The sequence below is a fragment of the Prenolepis imparis genome, unplaced genomic scaffold (genome assembly GCF_030444845.1).
Source record: "Prenolepis imparis isolate NDT839.2.m4 unplaced genomic scaffold, iyPreImpa1.0 SCAF_1, whole genome shotgun sequence".
In the NCBI taxonomy this organism is placed as follows: domain Eukaryota; kingdom Metazoa; phylum Arthropoda; class Insecta; order Hymenoptera; family Formicidae; genus Prenolepis; species Prenolepis imparis.
In genome coordinates, this window is record NW_028141159.1 from 12,451,084 (window position 1) to 12,471,495 (window position 20,412).

The window sequence follows — 20,412 nt, forward strand, 5'->3', positions numbered from 1 at the left end:
TTGCGTTATAAAAAAATATATATATTAAATTTTATATATATATATATATATATATATATATATGTATAATTTATTATATATTTAATAAAAAATTATATATAATTTACATTAAAAAAATTATATATAATTAATTTACATATATAAATTATATACAATAATTAAATTACATATAATTAATATAAATTATATATATATAAAATAATATATATATATGTATTTATATATTTATTAAAATATAATTGTTGATATAGTTTATAAATATAATAGTTGATATAGTTCTTGAAAAAATTCTCTATTTCTTAATTTTAACTTTTATAATTTGTAATAAAAGAAAATAGTCGACATACTTTTTAAGTATTATTTTTGGTTAAAGAGAAAAGAACAAATAAAAAGAAGAACACCAGTTTCCTTTGCAAAAACTTTACGTGCAAGCATACAATTATTTTAATTTCCGGATGAGAGTTAATTTCATGTTGAGCAGCAACATAACATAACATAACAATTTTTTAATTGTTACTATTCGATGATTTTCATTGCACGAGGCTTCTTGCGGGTTCTAAGCGTTAACAATAAAGTCATTTAGACTGCTATCGATTAAGAGGATTAAATTGTTTTCACTGTCCCCATATTTACACCTCCGCTTCTCCGATATCGAATAAACAAACGAAGGAATTTCCTCTACCCTCTCCCCCCCAAAGCTGTAGTGTTCAGGTTGCGACGAGACGACACGTACCAGTGCCCGTACGCTCACGTGCATAAATATGCGCTCGACGAGCGTTACATTGTGGCATTCGTACGCTTTTGATCAGATCGCGGACTGCGCGAAAATTGAGAATTTTATATATATCGAAACAAAAAAAAACACATAAGAACAATGAAGTCGACGACACACAATATATTAGTGTCCCTCGGTAATATTTTGTCGGGCCGAGGGGCGTTTTTATAAGAATGGTTTTAGATCTCCGAACAAATTTTGCGCGATGCGAACCAAACGACTCTACTACTAAACTAAATAAATAATAGATTCTTTGAGACTCGGCCATACGTAACGTAAGATAATAAGGGCCGAAATGCTCGCCCTTGAGAGATGCGTGAATATACCCGCCGTTTTGTCCATTAACCCGTGAGAAAGAGAGAGAGAAAGAGAGGGAGAGATAGAGAGGGAGAGAACGAGAGACCTAACGTAAATGAGAGATAATTTAAATAAGGAAAACACACAAAGTTTATATATATTCGAGGCAATATTTGTTACAATACGATTAGAGGATAAGTTGTGTACCGTTTTAAAAGGGGGGGTTTTCGGTTGGTAAACGCAGGCGAGGATGACCCTCGATGATGAAATGGTCTCGCTGAAACTGTTGTCGATCGTAAGGGACGACGTATCGACATCGAGAGAAACGCGTGAAAGCGGAAAAATAAAGAGGTACTAAGCTAAGCGACACACATGCGTCGCTTTCGTTATTATACTTGGACTATAGTTGCGATTTTGTTCCAACAATATAGATTATTTTACTCTTGTCCCCCTCATTTTCCTTTATGGGAGAAGTGTAAAATTGTTTTTACATCACATACTATTAAGGTATATATTATTAGTAATTATTATATTATCTTTTTATTATTTTATTAAAAAATTATTTAGTTTTTCTTAATATACTATTAAAAAGTACATTATTAATAATATTATTATATTGTAATTATATATGAAAAAAAGTTTAGAGTGTATATACAATAGAATATACATCACTCTTTTATCTATTTGAAAAATTTATTATTCAAATTTTTGATTTAGTGAACAGGACCTAAGAAAACGTAAGTAGTCACTAAGCAATTTAGGATGTGTAACCATATCATACAGTTTTGTAGATAAATATATATATAAATATATATATTAAATATATATAATATATATATTTATATATTTAAGTGATACGGAATACGGTATTTAAATCAAGAGTGTATCGTCGCAAATGTATCTTTGTGCGTATTTGATATATTCACATTTATTCAAAGATAAATTTTTGAAATAAAATATTACTCTATCACATAAAATTCTTTGAGGATGAACTTGCGAATATAAGAATCCATTCGATGACAATCTTATCGATTTTAGAAAATTTATGCATACATACATTTACGTAAATATTTTTATTTCGAACTTTCTTTTTTATAAAAAAAGAGATCTTTAAATCACTATAAAAATAATTTATCTATATTGATAATGGATTAGCAATGACATAGCTTGATCTTTAAATTTATTTTATTAATATCTCTGATTAAAGTCACACTTTCTCTCTCTCTCTCTCTCTCTCTCTCTCTCTCTCTCTCTCTCTCTCTCTCTCTCTCTCTCTCTCTCTCTCTCTTTTCACTCAATATTAAAATTTTCTATCTTTTATTAATGAAAATTTATCGTTATTTTTATTCACAGTCTCTTGCGTTTTTATTTCTTTAAAAAATATATGCAATAAAGAGTTAAAAAAATATAAAAAGGAGAAAAACGCGCACCTTCATTTTCAAGGAATTATAACAGCAATATCGTTTCCTAGGGGATACATCTCGACAAAACTCTCCTGATGAAAATTCCGCTCCGGCGTGAGTTTAACGACACGTCGTAAAAGGACGCGCATCGAGCATGCATACCAGACTGTCGCTTATTTTCTGACACTTTACCCGCTCGCTAAACTCCGGTAAAGTAAGACGTATGTAGAACGTATTACAACGAACACTCGTTTAAACTCATCCCCTTCGCTACATCTTCGATCCGGTCCGAATACACGTCCAGGTCGAAACGTAGCAAATGGAATGTAGTTTTAAAGACGTCCCTTCGACGATCGACCTTTACATTTAACCCTTTTCCATTTGCGCTAAGTGTAATTAGAAAAATTAAGAATATACAAGCCGAGTTTTAGACTTGGCGCTAGACAAGGCTGAGGGTCCACGATAGGACTTAAACGAGGACCGTAGATTATTAGAGTTGCAGAGTTGAAAATAAGATAAAAAAGTGTGTAAAACGCGACGTGAAGAGATTAAATAGTTCGTAGTTCGCGAAGAGTAAACAAATTTCCTAAGAATGATGATAGCCGTTTGATCTGACGATGTTTACGCCTAGAATGACCGACCGGGTGGAAGGGTTAAATTTAAAGATACGTATAAGTAAACGAGTATATCATTTCGAGTACTGTGCATCAGAAGATGAGCCTCGTGCAAAGGGGCGAAGCTCACGGCTTGCATATCAACCCTCGACCGGATATCACCCTCGTCGGTGTTAAACTGACGCTGCAGAATTCTGAGGATTTTATACATACATCGCATTGCATTAAAAAGCACGATTTTATTTGGAAAATCGAAATAACGACGAATATATCTATGAACGACAAAATTTCGTACTTGAAACGATAATTTTGTGTTGTTAGATAGATTTATACTCTTATGTAACTACCGTTAAGAAAGTTTAATCTTACCAAATTGACGCGGAAAACAAAAAATGACAATAGAAATAAAATAAATTCCATTTAAAAAGAAAAGGATTAAATTTATTCACGGTATTTATATAAAAGAAAAAATAATCTGATCGCTATAGGTACATTCGTCGTTAGATACTACTATTTTTTCGTGATTTTAAATACATCGAAATGCAGTGGGGAAACTAAAAAAAATTACAAAATCTCAAGGGAGCAGTAATTTAACCATATCCTCAGGAGTCTGCCGGTGTAGTTAAAGATTAAAGAGGCACGTAGATATAAATACATTTACGATATAAGATTAATCGAGCGTCTCTTTATAATGGACGAATGGATGTACATAGCTTACTTTTTCTTGATTTTTTTTTTATTACGAAGAGGATCCCTAAAGTAAGTTCGCGTACTCTCTTTAGCGCTAAGTGTAACGCTTATAGTGGATCTAATTAAATATCGCGACGCGGATGAGATTAATGTGTAATGTTAATCGTCAATCGCAGAATAAATACACCGTGTAATATGATAGTCCGAGACATTCGCGGATATCTTCTGGTGAACAGGTTCTAAACGTGTACAAAATCAAATTGTAATTTGGTAGTCTGTAGAGATCCTCGTAAACGATACAGTATTCCAGGTAGAGAGGTATACATAGCACTGTGTATGTAAGCACGACTACATGTTATTACACACTCATACATACACCTATACATACACCTATACATATACACTAAACTTGAGGTTGTAAAGACGAGCCATCTGTGTCGATAATTAATTGTAACATTGAGAGAGAAAGCTACTAGATAACACACTGGTATACTCTCTGCTAGATCTTACTAATACATATCCCATCTATATGTATATATTTGCAATCTCTCATGAGAAATTTAATTGATTAATTAATAATGTAATTATCATTATCTTTATTATTAGTGTTATGATTATTTATATCGCCCCCTCTCCCGTCTGCGCGGGTTTTGCGAAAGTCGGGGCCGAATAAGTATATTAAACGGACGCGTTGCGTTTAAGGCGTTAGGTTAATGCTCGTTAGTTATATAGATATTTAGATAGTTAATATATAGTGTAGGTACATATCGTTAATATTGTTATTAATTAATGGTATTGCGAAAAGGTGTATTACTACCGGTGCGCTTTGTTTTTTTTTGTACGCGAAATGTTTCGTTCTCATCTTGCGTTATCAGTCAGATGTATTCATTTTGTTTGTGAAGTTTTTTTTTCGATCATTTAGTATACGTGATCTTGTTGATTAAGCAAAATTAATTAGAGCAGAAGAATATTATCTCTACTTTATATATATTATAACGATATTCTAAATGACTGTATTATATGATAATCAACAAGATACGTGTTCGACAAATTTGTAAAAAAAAAAGAAAAAAGAAAAAATAAGTTAAAAATAAAACGAGAAAAAATTATCCCAGTCTAATTGTCAATCGAAAGTTTATCTTTCCGATTTTTAATGACTATGAGATGACGGATTTTGAAAATCGTATTTTCTAATTAAATCAACCTGGGGGAAACAATTTACTTAATAATAAATATCATATAAAATCGCTCGGCGATATGATAGACCTAAAATTCTATATTTATCTTAATTGAATTAAATTTATTACGAATTTTCGCGGAGCGGAATTTACGGATATGAAAAAAGTCGTACAAAATAAGCCAAAGCGCAGTATAGCCTTTCTAGCGATTCCTAATAAGCCCAAGTATTACCGGTGACATATACCTGCTCCTACATATCAGGTTCTAGATACCCCGAGCACTACCATTCGCCATATCAATGTTTCTAAGTGTTCCCCGATCTCCCGATCCCGTCCCTTTCCCGTCCCGAATACCCTATTCTTCGCGCCTTTCGATGTCCCGTCTAAAATTAGAGATACGCCGATTATCGATGCACACTCTTTACTTCTTATCTCCCTCCCTATTTCCTTTCTCTAGCCCTCCTTTTATCTGCTATCGCCCATTTTTTCCACCCCGTTATTGTATATCTGAGCCGGAAAGGGTCTCTAAGCTCTGTCTTCCCATATGCTGCGTGAAAAGACAAATTAGATGTAATAAGATTTGTTGACTGTATACAATTATTATAATGCATCGATCACATACATCACCAGCATACACATTCACTCGCACACGACACCAATCCACACTACGACACTACAGAAAACACGAGACGACAGCCGCTGCGTCAGGATAGTCAACAGTGGATCGCCAATGCTGAAATCACGATTATTCTTATGATTTGGCCGATTAATTATTCTACTGTTATGATTTGTTTGATGTTTTATCAATGGATTGACATGTGTGTGGGTGTGTGTGAAAAATATTTTCTTTGTCTTCTATAATGATCATTGGACGTTTTTTATCGTCACAGGAAAAGAACGTTTGCCTGATTAATTGCTTTTAGTCGTTGAATTCGATCGCGAAATTCATGTTCAGATTGAACGAAAATTCAAAAAGAATATATATATTTTCTTCTACGTTGTAATATTTCAGATGCGAGCTTATAGCAACTTTATCAAACAATAGATTTTACTATAAAATATTTTTTCACGTAAAATGCTTTTAAAAATTTTAATGCACTTTAATTGGACGAGAAATTAAATAATTTTCCCATTATTAATTGAAATAAAACAGCATTAAAACCACTATGCCATCGTATTATATTTCAATTCTGTAATGTGTCAGTTTTATAACGCGCGTTTAGCAAAATTTGCATATATATAGAAATCATATAGAAAATCAAATGACTATATTTCTCAATTAAATGTAAAATTTTAAAGCCAATTCCTCTATTTGCTTATTCAATTGGTACAGTACTCGGCTACTATAATATGTACTACAGTGTTTGAGAAAGCCGCAGAAATTAATTCGACAAAGAAGACTCGGATTAAGCAAGCTCGCAAACTCCGGAAAGCTTGCGCTTAATTAATTCAATTGATTAAATTCGCGACATTGAAAAGCAGTTGCAGAGAAATAAACCGAGCCGAACGGAAACTCGCGTCTCGTGTTAATTTTCCGATCTGATTCGATCTATTTGGTCATTCAAGAAACGTCGTGTAACACGCTGTTCACTGTACGGGTCACAATTTCGAACCTGACCGTGTCAATCGAGCATTGACCATCCATAATAGTCTGTTGTGCCGCAGCGTGCCGTAGATATTGTAAGCCACGTCTCGTGGAAAATGATCTATTCACACCAACAACCACACACATGTACACGATGGAGAAGTACAATAACGTGCAATAATGGTACCCATGATGAGCCTGCTCTTATCACTCATTCGAATTTCTTCCATTTCCCAAGGGGATATTTTTGTCATATAAATGTATTATGAGAACGCAGACTTTTATCTTTAATCTCTTTTCTTTTATCGATTGCTTTATATATGTATATGCATTCCCAAATTTAAGGGATTTTGTGGCGAAAGATGAATTGTGAAAAATATATCATTTTATTATATGCTGTAAAAGAAATCTAATAAAGTATCTAAAAAATGAAATAATATTTTAGATCAAATTTTAACTGAAAAAAAATCAAATCTTAATGCGTATATATTAATCATCGAACATAAAGATAAAATTAAACCAGAAGAAATTCGAAGCGTACAGGAGCATTCCGCATCGGATAATATGCATGTGGCACAAGTATTTGTACGAAATTCGACGAAAGATAAATATGACATATGTATATTTGTAAGCATTCTCCAACATGTGTGTGGTTGCTCCTAAACATAAAAAACAAGAAAAAAAAAACGATGTAATGTGTATATTAATACTTGTATGTCGTACGCTCTAATGTTGTTTGAAGAGTTATTTGCGAGTCAATTATCTGTGCCTAGCAGCCCTGTGCACCCTATCAAATGTACCACCATTCAGATGAAAGAAACCGAAACGAGCGATAAAACGGAAACGAACGAAAGAGGGAGGAAAAAAAAAGCAAAAATCACGACGAATTCGGGCAACACGGAAAGAGGAAAGATAATAAAGAAAAAAGAAATACAGAAAAGAGATATGTATAGTATCGAACAGAACACGACATGACACGTGTGTTTCTCACAAATTGCACCCTGTATACATAGTTCGCACAATGATCTGTTCCTATTTTGGAATCAGTTTTTTCGGATTTGCCAAGAATGTATATCTACAGATTCTATATGAGAATATATATATACATATATATATATATATATATATATATATATATATAGAAAAAAAAACTGGACATATGAAAATATAAAGTATTGAAATCTAGTTCTGGAATTGTTAACCCTTTCGACCGAATCCAAACACGATTTTCCGGGATACCGGAAAATGTGACGCTGCAACGCTGTTTCTCCCCGAGATTCCTCCTCGAAAACCAACAAATTTAATAAAAGTTTTTGTTCTTTTTCGCAATCCGACAACGTGAATGTGCAATTTCTACTCATGTTTACGCAAACAATAAAGATAGCTAGAAGCTATCTATACACTAGAATGGTTGTTACTTTTTTGGAAGAGAGAGAGAGAAAGAGAGAGAATGAGAGTGGAAATGCGTGGAATACACACGTGATGGTGATAAACGTTTGCTAGAAATGGATAGAAGAGTGAATTGGATTAAAATTAATCATTATTTTAAAACCTTAAATATATGTGAAATAATAAAAACATTATTTTATATGTTTTTATTATTTTTGATAATATGTTTTTTTAAAAATACATATATTTATTAGAATAATTATAATCGCACACAATTGGACTTATACTTTAAAAAACAACAAATATTAAGCTCAGTTTAAATCATAGAAATTTAATAAAAGAAACTCTCTAGCATAAACAGTTAAAAATTAATTTTTAGATTTTATTTTTAATCCGATTTACAATCTATCTTCTATCCGCCATTTTACGAGATTTTATGGATATAATTCACCTTCACATGTGTGACAAGTACACATTCCGAGAAAATAAAAACAATGGCCGGACGACTCAGCAGAATTAGTGTTAAAAAAAATGTAGGCAGAAAAGAGGTACATCGACGCAAAAACGAAGCGTGGCAAGTATCGCCTCTTGGTGAACCTCTCGGTTCTTACTGCCGAAAGATGATAAAAGACCGAACGACATCGCATGTACACGAGCTTTACGACTCAAAACTCTGCTCGCAGCAAAAGTTATTTAGATATAAATATATATATATACACATATATTATACCGTCACACACTGAACACAACAGCACAACCACAACCACCACTACCACGACCCATGCACATCCATATTTATATATATATATATACATATATATATTCATCTATATTATATATTACATCTACGAGTACGAAAGAAACTCCTCACTCACTCTTATATGACTACTACACTGATGTACACGCTATAGGAATATGTGAGACGCCTGTATGTGTGTCTAGAATTATCACCTGCTTCTCTCTGTTCGCGAACAACACGCTGATAATCACGCCGCTTCTCGTCGTTTCGCGTATTTGTATAATTGTAAACAATTCATTTGTCACAAGTAATGGAATTGATGCATCGCGCGTTCCCGTTTCTGATACCACAATTGTGACGGTGAGATCTTTCATCCTTTGATAATTGCACTTGCGTAAATTGTTTCCGTATAATAACTGTTTTTGAGAATTATAGAATTCATTTATAATGTAACTATTTGACGATAAAATGATTTACTAGTTTGATTTAGTATAATTCAGTATAATAATTAATTCCTACCGTTTGCATTTAGTGTTAAACGTGATACAGATATATAGAATGCAGAAAAAATACGCGTTACAATATCTAGAAATATTTGAGAAGATTTAAATACATCTACCTGTGTGCTTGATAGATTAATTGGGAAATTGTTTTATTAGTTTACAACTTTTACTTCGTGATTTTTGTAATATTCGCAATGTAGGATGAAAGGCGAATTCTTTAGATATTCCCTGAAACGTTGCATGGAAATTGCAACGGAGATGCATTTTCGAGAAGTCAACAGAGACGAAGCAGCGAGCGTGAATCGGTAACATTAATCTCAGAAATACCAACTTTCTTTTCGCATATAATATCAAATAATTTCTTTTTTTTGTTTTTCATTATTATAAAGCGAGATGTCTTTTGTGTCTGAAAATTTTAAGGTTTGCTTGAAGTTGAGTATCTGCTATTAGAAAAATTAATATCAAAGCATCAAGCAATATTTCGAGCTATGGAGTTACAATAAAATTTTACTTTCTTTGCAATTCTTACGAATTTGGTATTTCTAGGATTGATAAAAACGCGACAGATTTGCAGGAGGTCACAGTTAGGGAAAAAAAATACGGAATAAGAGGGAGGAAAATATAAAAACGATATATACATATTCATCGAGCGCCGTTAGTAAAAGACATGGTAGGCTATTATTATCGCTAAATAGTTGCTCTAGCCGATAGTGATGTAGTTTATCCTTTAGAGTTATTTTAAGTTCTTAATTATATACGAAAAAAAAAGAAGTGGTTATACTTATAAACCGATTACTATCGTATCACATTACACACTGTAACACGTCGATTATAATGACAAGAATATTTACCTGTGCATATTGACATATTATGGAATCACATCATTAAAACATATACTACTCAATATATCCAGCGTCAACGACTCGATTCATTAACACCCACACCATAAACCATGCATAATATTGATAACTCGGAAGTGGAACGATCAATCTCAAAGTTAAGTTCTATCTAATAAATTTGGCCTTTTCATCTCTATATTGTAATTATAGTATAATAGAAATAATTTTATGTATGATGGAATTAGATTTTAATAATAAGTTAAATTAGAGAATATATATATATACGGATAAATATGTAGAAGATATGTATATTACACATTTCTTTTTTCTTAAAAAAAGTAAATCTATTATTATTTTATATTGTTACATAGGATGTCTAAAGAGATATGGCACTTCTTTTCACGTATAAAATAATCAATTTAAAATTAAAATTGAGCTTACTTAAGAAATTTTTATTAAATATTTTTTTTTTATTTTAACTTTTTAATATTTAATAATAAAATATTTCTTTTTTTCTATTTTATGTATAATTAAAAATTTTTTACACAACTTTTTAATATTTAACATTGAATATATTTAATATCTTTAAACTCTAAAATAAATTTTTGCAAATTCTGTTTAAAATTAGTGTGGAATAAAATTAATGATGATTGTACTAATTCCGAGATATCAATAGAATAGGTGAATAGGATTTTGGTGGACGAATCTCATTAAAATTAAAAAAAATTCGCATTGTCGATTATTTCAATATATTTCGATTTACTTCATTAACTCTGCTGATCGAGCGATCAAGCGATCCTTACACGTATCTAATTTATATATATTTTCGAAATGCGATTTTTTTTAAATTTTAATGTGTTTCATCCTCTAATCCCATTTACCCATGCCAATTATACTATATACCTACTTACTCAGAGATACATTTTGCAACGGTTATACAATTGTGTTCGTTGCGAAAAATAACAATTATTTCTAAAAAATTTTGACAAGGACAATCTACAACGGAGGATAATATACAGGGTTTTATATATATATATATATATATATATATATATATATATAATGTATATGAATTATTTTGTTAAATAATACAAGGTGTAATTATATATATTGTATAATTACACTTTGTATTATTTAACAAAATAATTCATTTACACTATATTTTATCGGGGGAACTATTATAATATTTTCTTGTGTATGACAACCTATCGAGTTTAGAGAAAGCAGTATATACTTTAACATATTTTTTTTTCTTTTATATATCATTTAACACCATCATATAAGACTTTGCAATTCCACACGTAGCACAATTCAAAATTAAATAAAATTTAATCTTAATTTAATTTGTTAAATCCTATGTGCGTATATTTTCTGTTTTTGTGTAGTCGAATTTTTTTACGAAAATTTTTCTTTATATGAAGAATTATATATATATATTATATATATATATATATATATATCTTTCTGTTATTATATGTATAATATATGTAATATCTGATACGTAAAAATTATGTTTTTTCCGATAATTATTTTCCAGAGAATATATTTTATCTTTTGTTTTTAGTATTTCATAAAATTATGTTGTATGAAAAAATTTTCCATAACAAAAATTTCATGAATATTCATATAACACAAACGCGCGTATATACATTCTTCTGCGATGCAATTGAGATACACATTTCTGCGTCATATCTACTCGGAGTGACCAACCTTTTTTTTTTAGTCGTATAGACCGTGGCGGATTAATCGGTCTGGCAAATCGCACAGTTATATTTTTATTTCGCGGCGAAACAATAGAGGAGCTTGCGCGATTAAAATGCAGCAACGCTTACCCTCGATACCTTCGCGCTTCTTCGCAAGAATGCATAAAACGAGCGTGAAAGTTTATGCAACCTACAGTTGCGATAAATTGCGATCGATAAGAACGCGCGTATATCACTGCACGTCATTTATTTCGAACAAACACGCACTCGCCTCTGCAATTTTCACAGACATACAAACAGCCGACCACCAACATAATTGTTATAAATTCATGCACATATTGTGCATCCTACACAATTGCATGTACGCGAATTATAGATTGGCGCATCGAAATATCGCGCTTGACGCGAGTTTCGAGCAATATCCTGGGAAGTATTGAACATCGTTGATAATAACAAAAATTACGCGTCCGCGTCATTAAAAAAAATAATTATTTAATGACCGACGATCTAGGGACAAAGGATATAAAACAAATGCAGCGCTTTGTCAGGCTGAAAACATCACTGCGTATAAAATATCAGAGAAATACGGTAAAGAGAGTTTTGTACTAAAAAAAGAAAAGCTTTTTTTATATAATTTCTGTGAAAATAATAGTTATGAAAAACAGTAGCCGACAGAAAATAACGTGATTTGATGTAATATAATCTGGTTTACGCTTTTCTCTTATTTGACACTTTTTTCCTTTCTTGATTTCTTTTTTTTTTAATTTTTGTTTTGTCTCTTATAATATTACATTTGCGAAAAATATACTACGGCATATTTTTTTGCATAATATACATTATGATATAAATATCACCAGTTTCTGGGGAGAGAATCAATTCTGAATTAAGAAGAACCTTAATGAAACTGTTAAAATATTCGGTAAAAGAAATTCAGAGTTAGCACACCGGAGATAAATCAACATACTTATACTTGCAGATTGGTTAAGACAAATTTAATTGACCACACATCACACGGAACCAGATAACAACTTTATATATGCATAATCAAACGCGCGAGCGCTGAATATCACTAACTTGAGGCCTTCGACAAAAGCAAAAATAACAAGATCTTGATAATTACCGCTTGAAATAGAGTTGCTCAAGCGTGCGATCGATTTGCATGCTTAAGGGTAGTAGTTTTGCTAGATTCTTTATATTTCACTAGCATGCGCACGTTTCTTAATTTGAACGTCTTAGAACCTCTAGGTCTAAGATGTTTATATACAATAATATCCCGTCGTGATATACTAAAAGGCAGTTAAGGTGAAAATAGCTCTACTTTTTAATTCAAATAAATTTTTTCCACAAATTGTTTCACAGACCTATTGAATCTTTTAATCATCTTGTCTAATATATTACGTAACGTTACAATATATCGTAACGCTATCCTGTCATGTGTATTATCTCATATTTATTTATTTTATTTTAAATCTACTTTTTTTTATTTTGAAAAAAATGTCGACTTTAAAATAAAAGCAAAAAATTTACCTCGAACAATAGAAGTCCAGGGGGGAATCTAAAGAACATCCTATAACTTCAAGATCTCGGAGTGTTTGCGTTTTCTAGATTTGAAAAGTGGCACGGTAAGAATATAAGATATTTCTGCATATATTAATCCAATCCACATCAGAATTTCTGAAAGGCACAAAAAAAAAACAATTGTTAGTTTTTATCGTAATATAATAAAAACATAGAAACTATGGAAATTCAACTTTACTGTTTTTTATCTTATCACGACATACAATATTCTCTTTTATTATAATCATTTTAGACAAGAAAGAAAGCTGAAAGATTTTATCGCATGATAGTTTATTTTATTATTTTTAAAAATGTGAACATCTCTCTCTTTCTTATAATATAAAAATAATTATAAAAATTTATTATAAAAATAATTTAAATAAAAATATACATTATTATGTACTTATTAAAACAAACATATAAAAAATTATCACAACTATTGATTAAGATTTCTATAATTTAAATTTAAATAAAATATATTAGATATATTAATTTAATAAAAAAATATGTGTGTATGTGTGTAAAACAGTTGCGATTATGGATGGGAAAAAGAAGGGAAAATATAAAAATTTCTAAAAACACAGATATCACATTAAAAATTGACGTAATATATTTTCGTATTTACAACAATCGTAAATGTAAGTATAATCGAGTAGTTGAGTAATCTGTGTATATGATGCGCTTGTAAAAATATAAAGCGCGTTTTTCAAAACGTAATTATCCCATCGATATCGTTTTAAGGCCAAATCTTCGAAAATTGTGTTAATCTATCTCCGAAGATCAATTTTAATCAATGTATATAAATCTAATGTCTACTCACCGAAGAAAACTCCATTTCAATATCGTTACCATCATCGTTAATGATCTGCTTTTTGTAAATCATTCTCATTGATGCAACGAGTACATTTTGAAAAAACGTCTAAGATGCTTTCACTGAAAGCGATTAATCTTCAAGGACGTCTTCGGATTTTTTAATAGGCCACGAACTTCTCACGCACAAGCGCCGTCTTTACAAAAATTGAACTTTTCATCGACAAGGATGAAAGTTTCCATTGTGTAGAAAAATACAGAGTGTTCGCAAACTCTCTGTTTATATTATATAGATATCTTAATTTTAATTCTTTTTTAATTTTGCAAGAAGATCCAAACAGGATTATTGAAAACGGCATCTGCGATGAAATTCTTGAATAATTCGAGACTTCTCTAAATTCTCTATTAACTTGGTAAAAGAGCTTTAATCTTCTTTCTTTAAAATTCCTAAAAAATATTTACCAAAATTAATAATACCATAAAAAAAATAGTCAATTTTATTTCAACTATTTATCGAAGTCAAGAATTTATTTTTTATAAAATAGAAGATGCCGGCAATTAAAAAAAAATATTAATTATTACAGTACAATATAATAATTCTGACTTCAATAAAAGGAAACTTTATAAATATCTTGCACAAGAATCTCGGTGATATTCTTTTGAAAAATTTCTCGTTGAAATTGAAAATTTTGATGCAATAACATGTCAAACTATACGAAAGAAAAAATCTTTATACGAGATTCATATATTTATGCGAGATTCTTATATTTATAGATTGTATTTTGTAATAATAATTTCAATAAAAAAAATCTTTCTTATTAAAAATAGCGAGGAATGAATGAGGAAAAAGGTAAAAATATCCGATTATTTTAATAATTTATGACCTTTTTCCATTGCTTATTTGTCAAACTTATTTTGTATGGTTTAATATGAAATGGGTTAAATTTTTTATTTAATTTTCACCTTTCGTCGTGACTTAATCGCAGAGAAAAATCTTCATCGACTGAAACATCTCTCTTAATATCGTCTTATAAATATATAATCATTATTAGAAGCTGCACCAGAAATATTATTTTATTCAGGCGGACGATATTTTTCAATTCAGGACGATTCGTATCAAACGAAGCACGAAAACTTGTCGAACAAGATATAAAACTTCTTTAGACAATTGGAAAATGATCATGGTCTCCTCTCTATAATGCATCATCGTGCTCTTTCCATCTCTCGTAAAGCTTGACTCGGCACACCAGGAGGCAGTGGACCCGGTTCGCCTCCTCTGGCTTCAAGATCGTTGCTGGCAGCTTCCGAAGCCTTGAATCGTTTGTATTTCCCTACAATGTAGCACTTTTTATGTATAATGTCATATATATATTAGTCCAAAGAATTTGAGACTTTTACTAGAATTATAAAAAGCATAAATATCAATAACTTCAATCAATAACTTCCTTCTGAAATAATTTACGATCAAATTCAAATTGTTATAATAATCATTAATTGTTTATATCAAAGATACATCAAAGAGCAGTTTTAGAAGGATTATTATTATGTATAATCAAATTTAGATAATATTGTGCGCCCACTATAAACAATTCGTAATCGATTTTCAATATTTTATATATATTATTTGGCAATTAAGCGATAATTGTTTTTCGATAAGTAATCAGAAAATGCTTACTAGCTAAGCGGACCATGGTGACGCCCCACCAAATGCTCCAGCCCCATCCGACAAGACAGAACAAGACGGTAAACAATTGACCAACACCCACGACAAGATTGACAATAAGTGCACCCAGTCGTGACTTTAGTCCGGCGACGGGAGAGAATCGCGGCTGTCCGGTACATAAATCGAATAGACCGCTCCAAACAGTTCCTATCCGGAAAAAAAATCGATTGTATAAAAAAAAATAGTAATTTAATATTGAAGAAAAAAATACTTAAAAAAACTTCAAAATTAAAAATTAATTTCATAAAAGAATACGTTATTTCTATGAGAAAGTAGTAGTTAGTCGTTAAATTCGTACCAGTGCCCGGTAATAAAACATTCCACACTAAGCAAAACCAGGCGAGAGGAACCGGAAGGCAAGGAATGGCGCCACGCATAACAGAATTATGTTCCACTAGAACATCTGGTAACTTGGACTTCGGCTCCTGTGACATTGCATCAAATTCTCATAAATAAGAAACGCGATTTAGGATAGTGCGTTTCTATAAGATATTATATATCTAAGTTGATCAATCTTCGTTGTATTCTATATTCAAGACACTTATTCGAGAATAACAGTTCATCCCTTCCCGCAGTTAAAGTTACATGCATATTTATTTCTTTTATTTAGATTCGATATGCAATTTTCAGAAATATTAGAATTAATAAAAAGAAATAATTGCAACTTTTTATACGCGAATAACAGAATAAAATACAAAATGCTGATTTATTTTATTCGACAGGATATAGTGGTTCTTCAACACCTACGTACCTCCGACAAGGGTGGTGGTGCTACACTCGTAAGACTGTGCTTGGCACGTGTATTTTTTGTGCGTTGTTGCGTGTCTGCGCGCTTGCAACTGCAACAGCCGAACACGCGACGGCAAATTGCACCGCATCTTCTCTCCGGTGGGCAGCAAACGGTAGGCTCGGCCGGAGCAACTCTGGATTTTCTTGTACACCACTTGATCTCTCGTAATCCAGTGCATCTGTTAGAGAAAAGTATATCGCGCGATGCAATTTTCATTTTCATCCTAAGATCTGTTAATCGCAAGCTCAAAAGTCACTATAAAGTTTCTAAAAGATTAAGATAACTTTCGATAATTGTTAATTAAATGAATAATGTTTAACGAAAATGCGATAGAGAATTCTGTAATTGAAATCAACAAACTGTCGAAGGATAAATCGCGAGTCTGAAAACTTAAAATCGATAGAATAGCAAAGTAGAGCGGCATAGATAATAAGGCAAGATTACAAGAAATCAAGCCTGAAAAATTCTGGAAATAAGCTCATGGTTAAGCAAATAAGAACGAGTTACAGAATGATTGAAAAGTATTTTCTACTGGTCTTTTCGCAGAGGATATTTTTTTCATTAGTTATCCTATTCGTATTGCGTCATTTCGTGCCTTCAAATTTTCCATGTGTTATTAGTACAATAATATATGCATATATATATTCATACATATAATAATCTGATAAAATAAGCGCATGCAACTTGATCGTGAAATTCTAATCGTTAAACGATATGGTTCTTTACCTGCATCGTGACTTCAGTTTCGACCACCAGGACAACGCGTTCGTCTCAGGCGGTGATGGAAGTGGCGGCGGAGTGTCGTTAATCACCATCATTCTCTTTTGATTCCTGGTCCATAGAAGACCCTTGGGGTCTCTGCGACAGGCCAGGCACTTCATGTCGGAGCAGCAATTGGAGTACCGACTCAAGGACCTTTTCCAACGCGTCAATAGCTTCTCGCTACCTTGTTCCTTTTCGTTGCAGGAAGCCAGGACACTACAATAAAAATATCAAGACATGCCAGTACTAAATGTTATCATAAAAGGTTTTTTTTTAATTATGTAATAATATATTAATATCTTAATACTTTTTTCTGTAAAATATCTAATAAATAATAATTTTTAATATTATGATTTCAATATATATCAAATTATAGGAATATATACGTCTTTCTTAAAGAAAGATTTATTGAAAATAAGAGGGATCAAAATAAAGAATCAATCATTCATATTATTTAATTCGCCTTATGCAGCATAAATGTTCAACTTTTTAATCCCGAAAGATTATTATCGATTTTGCATTAGCTGCATAGCTATTAGCACTTATATACATCTGTATACACGTATGAGTCATGTGTAAAATGTACATTCTATATATATATATATATATAATATCAGAAAGTATTGATTACATTTAGCTGTGGATGAAGAGGTCTAGATTATTCATGGGGCATAATATTTGAATTGAATTAAAAACGTATACCGAAAAAAATCATGTAAATTTTATCGAAGTATTAAATCGCATTTTACATTACTACAATAATGAGTTTGGTTTAGTTTACATCTATTTCCAAATATTTTTCAAGTTAAATGGATAAAACAAAATAACTGCAAACCACTAAATGCGCATTTAAAAACGCAAACATATTTACTATTACGATGTAAAATAGATTTCGTGACTCGACCATCCACGGAACAAGCTATGGCCGATGAAAAACGCATAAGATCCCTCACATAGTAAACTTAATCACATCACAAAAACCGCATGCACCCTAGAGTCGCGCAGGTCTCATCCCTCTGTCCGCGCATGCAATCGCAGTCCGAAAAATCCTTTACCTAAACACAACTCCTTCGCAGGATAGAGAACCAATTTCCAGAAACTCGAAAGGTAATCGGTAGACGTCGACGGCACGATCGCGAAGCTCGAAATTGCGATAGGCACGCGTCCGATAAATTTTTGAGAGAAGAAGAAAGAACATTGGCGACAGAATAATAACGAAAGTGATCAGAGAGATCGCGGCAATAACGATGACTCGCGAGGATGAGAATCGCGACGATTTGTAAGTCAACGAGTGGCCATCACCAGCGGCCGGCCTCAGGTGACTTCGGTCAGTGATTGCGGTTGCCGCAGTCGCGGCAGGACGTGGCCACGAAGGGTGGCAGGCGAGGGTAGAGGGTGAAGTCGGCTGGTCCCGCACGATCGGTCACGCGAAGATTTTCAACCCCCTTCGCGCCCTCCGGCTCTCGAAGCCAGTTGGCTGGCTGACCACGAAATCGATACACGCGACACGAAGTTCTTTACCTTAACCGACCGGTTTTCAAGGCGGTCCCGCCGCGGCCGCGGCCGATTTTCCCCCGACGCGTGTGTGTCGCGACGCGCGTGTCAACCAGTGACTATACTGTACAAGGGCTTTAAAGTTGCGCTTGTAATTCGTCGTCACCTTAACCCTTAAGCGAGAGCTAACACTTTCGCTGATCAAAAGAAGGCCGATCGTTATCGGATTTTTTTTACGAGCTTATTTTCAGATTAAAATTATTCCGCGAGTTCTCTGAATGATAACGATATTTATATTTTAATCATATAATGAGGAATGTGAAAAGTGTTCTAAATACATGTCTACCAATGTAACAAAAGCTGACCTTGAAACTATAAAGAGGAAAATGCATTCGACGAAAGCTTTGCGATTATTTTTTATACATTGTATTAATATAACCAAAAGCTTTTTTTTAATTTGATATATCATATACCGTTTACATACACGTATACATATAATAATTATATATAGGTATTATAATTTTTTAATTCGTACTTAAGCTCCCAATAAATTATTTGATTATTTAATTAATTGTTATCATCTTTTTATTTTTAATTCCAGATTTTATTTTATCTTATCGTAAGATTTTGTTATGTTTGTTACGTTAAATGTGTATAATATTATAATATTATAATGTTTACTGTACATTAAATGTATAATTAAAATGCTCAATATAATTTTTAATAAATCTGAAAGAATAAAGAGTTAATTAATTCGCGAGAGACATATGATTCCTTGCAACTATCCATTGTTAATTTTATAAATCACAACTAAACTGAACTGGCAAACATTAAAATGGCAACAACCAATTCGTCAACTCGCGATGTTATTATGCAGTGAAAAAAATTATGCGACAGCAACGTTCTGCGTACGCTAATAAATTGCGTCGCTCAACACGCTCAACATGTATACTGATACATTTGTTACACATTTTCATGCGAAAAAATTTTACTGCATGAAAAAAGTTTTTTATATTGACACATATTTACAAGATGTTCATATGAAAGAAATGATTTAGTTTCATTAACCTGAATCTACTTTAATTTTACACTCTTCGATAAAGAACCAAATCTGAAAAGTGGCGTTTTTATATCACCCGCACTTTCGTTTATTACAATCAAAAATTTATTACAAAATAAATGTATCGGGTTTCTCTAAATAGAAATCTAAATAGAATAAATTAAAATCAATTTGAGAAGGATTACTAGAGTAATCCTAGTAGCATACTAAAGACACGGGCGATTACACCGGCTGCATTACGATTCACAACACGCTAGACAAAACTATTAAAAGTTATGCTTGTCTAAAAGTTCGTATCTACAATTTGCACGGTTGATTAAAGGGAGAGAGGGAAAGCAGCAAAAGCACGCGCCTGATATTTCGCAAAATGTGGTGTCATTAAAGCGCAAACCACGGTCTACTTCGACTTACAATTAGATAATTTTACCGAACACTTTCCCCATAATCGCGCCGTTAATGAGAGCAGAGAAAGTTCGTGCACGGATTGTCCTGGGAATTAAA

General features: G+C 32.1%; 1 protein-coding gene across 4 annotated transcripts in view; it reads right to left on the bottom strand.

Moving 5' to 3' along the window:
- Positions 1 to 13,864: 13,864 nt before the first annotated feature.
- The window catches only part of Stum (mechanosensory transduction mediator stumble), a 30,956-nt gene continuing 24,408 nt past the window's right edge, over positions 13,865 to 20,412 (bottom strand). For 3 of the 4 annotated variants that reach the window (XM_083033804.1, XM_083033979.1, XM_083033894.1), the window contains 5 exons: positions 17,322 to 17,573; positions 16,557 to 16,773; positions 16,104 to 16,230; positions 15,758 to 15,952; positions 14,859 to 15,413 (listed from right to left, as the gene is read on the bottom strand). In XM_083033804.1, the coding sequence (XP_082889930.1) occupies positions 15,286 to 15,413; positions 15,758 to 15,952; positions 16,104 to 16,230; positions 16,557 to 16,773; positions 17,322 to 17,573 (919 nt within the window). In that variant the 3' untranslated portion in view covers positions 14,859 to 15,285. Of the gene's footprint in view, positions 14,530 to 14,858; positions 15,414 to 15,757; positions 15,953 to 16,103; positions 16,231 to 16,556; positions 16,774 to 17,321; positions 17,574 to 20,412 lie in introns of those variants that run through there. The other variant, XR_014424933.1, reaches the window with a different exon arrangement.